The following is a 361-nucleotide window of genomic DNA, read 5'->3' on the forward strand; positions in this document are numbered from 1 at the left end:
AAAGAAACAGTGTGAGGGAACTAAAACCAAGGAGTGAGGTCTCCTGGAAACATCAGTTAAAGCTGGAACTTGGGTTTTTTTGTCTGGACTGCAGCAAACACACATGATTTGCATTAGCACAGAGACTGTACAGTCTGATCTGGCCTCAGGGCTGATTCCCTGTCTCTCGTTCTGTTGCCACAGCTATCCTGTAGACAACCAGAGAGGTTCTGGTTCTGGAGGGCCCAAACGATCCAGCCTGGTTAGCCCGAGCCACCCACCACCAGCTCCTCCGATCGGCTCTCCCTCCGCAGCCCGGCGGGGCTTTGCTCCCCCTCCGGCTCCTCCTCCTCCACCACCCCTGATGGAGAGCACCCCCCCT

General features: G+C 56.2%; 1 protein-coding gene across 1 annotated transcript in view; it reads left to right on the forward strand.

Annotated features, from left to right (window-relative positions):
* Positions 1–361, forward strand: part of WASF2 (WASP family member 2) — an 11,444-nt gene that overhangs the window by 9,861 nt on the left and 1,222 nt on the right. Inside the window, exon 7 of the mRNA XM_005427135.3 lies at positions 184–358. Within this exon, the coding sequence (XP_005427192.1) occupies positions 184–358 (175 nt within the window). The remainder of the gene's footprint in view (positions 1–183; positions 359–361) is intronic.

The sequence above is a fragment of the Geospiza fortis genome, unplaced genomic scaffold, assembly GCF_000277835.1.
Source record: "Geospiza fortis unplaced genomic scaffold, GeoFor_1.0 scaffold432, whole genome shotgun sequence".
Classification (NCBI taxonomy): Eukaryota; Metazoa; Chordata; class Aves; order Passeriformes; family Thraupidae; genus Geospiza; species Geospiza fortis.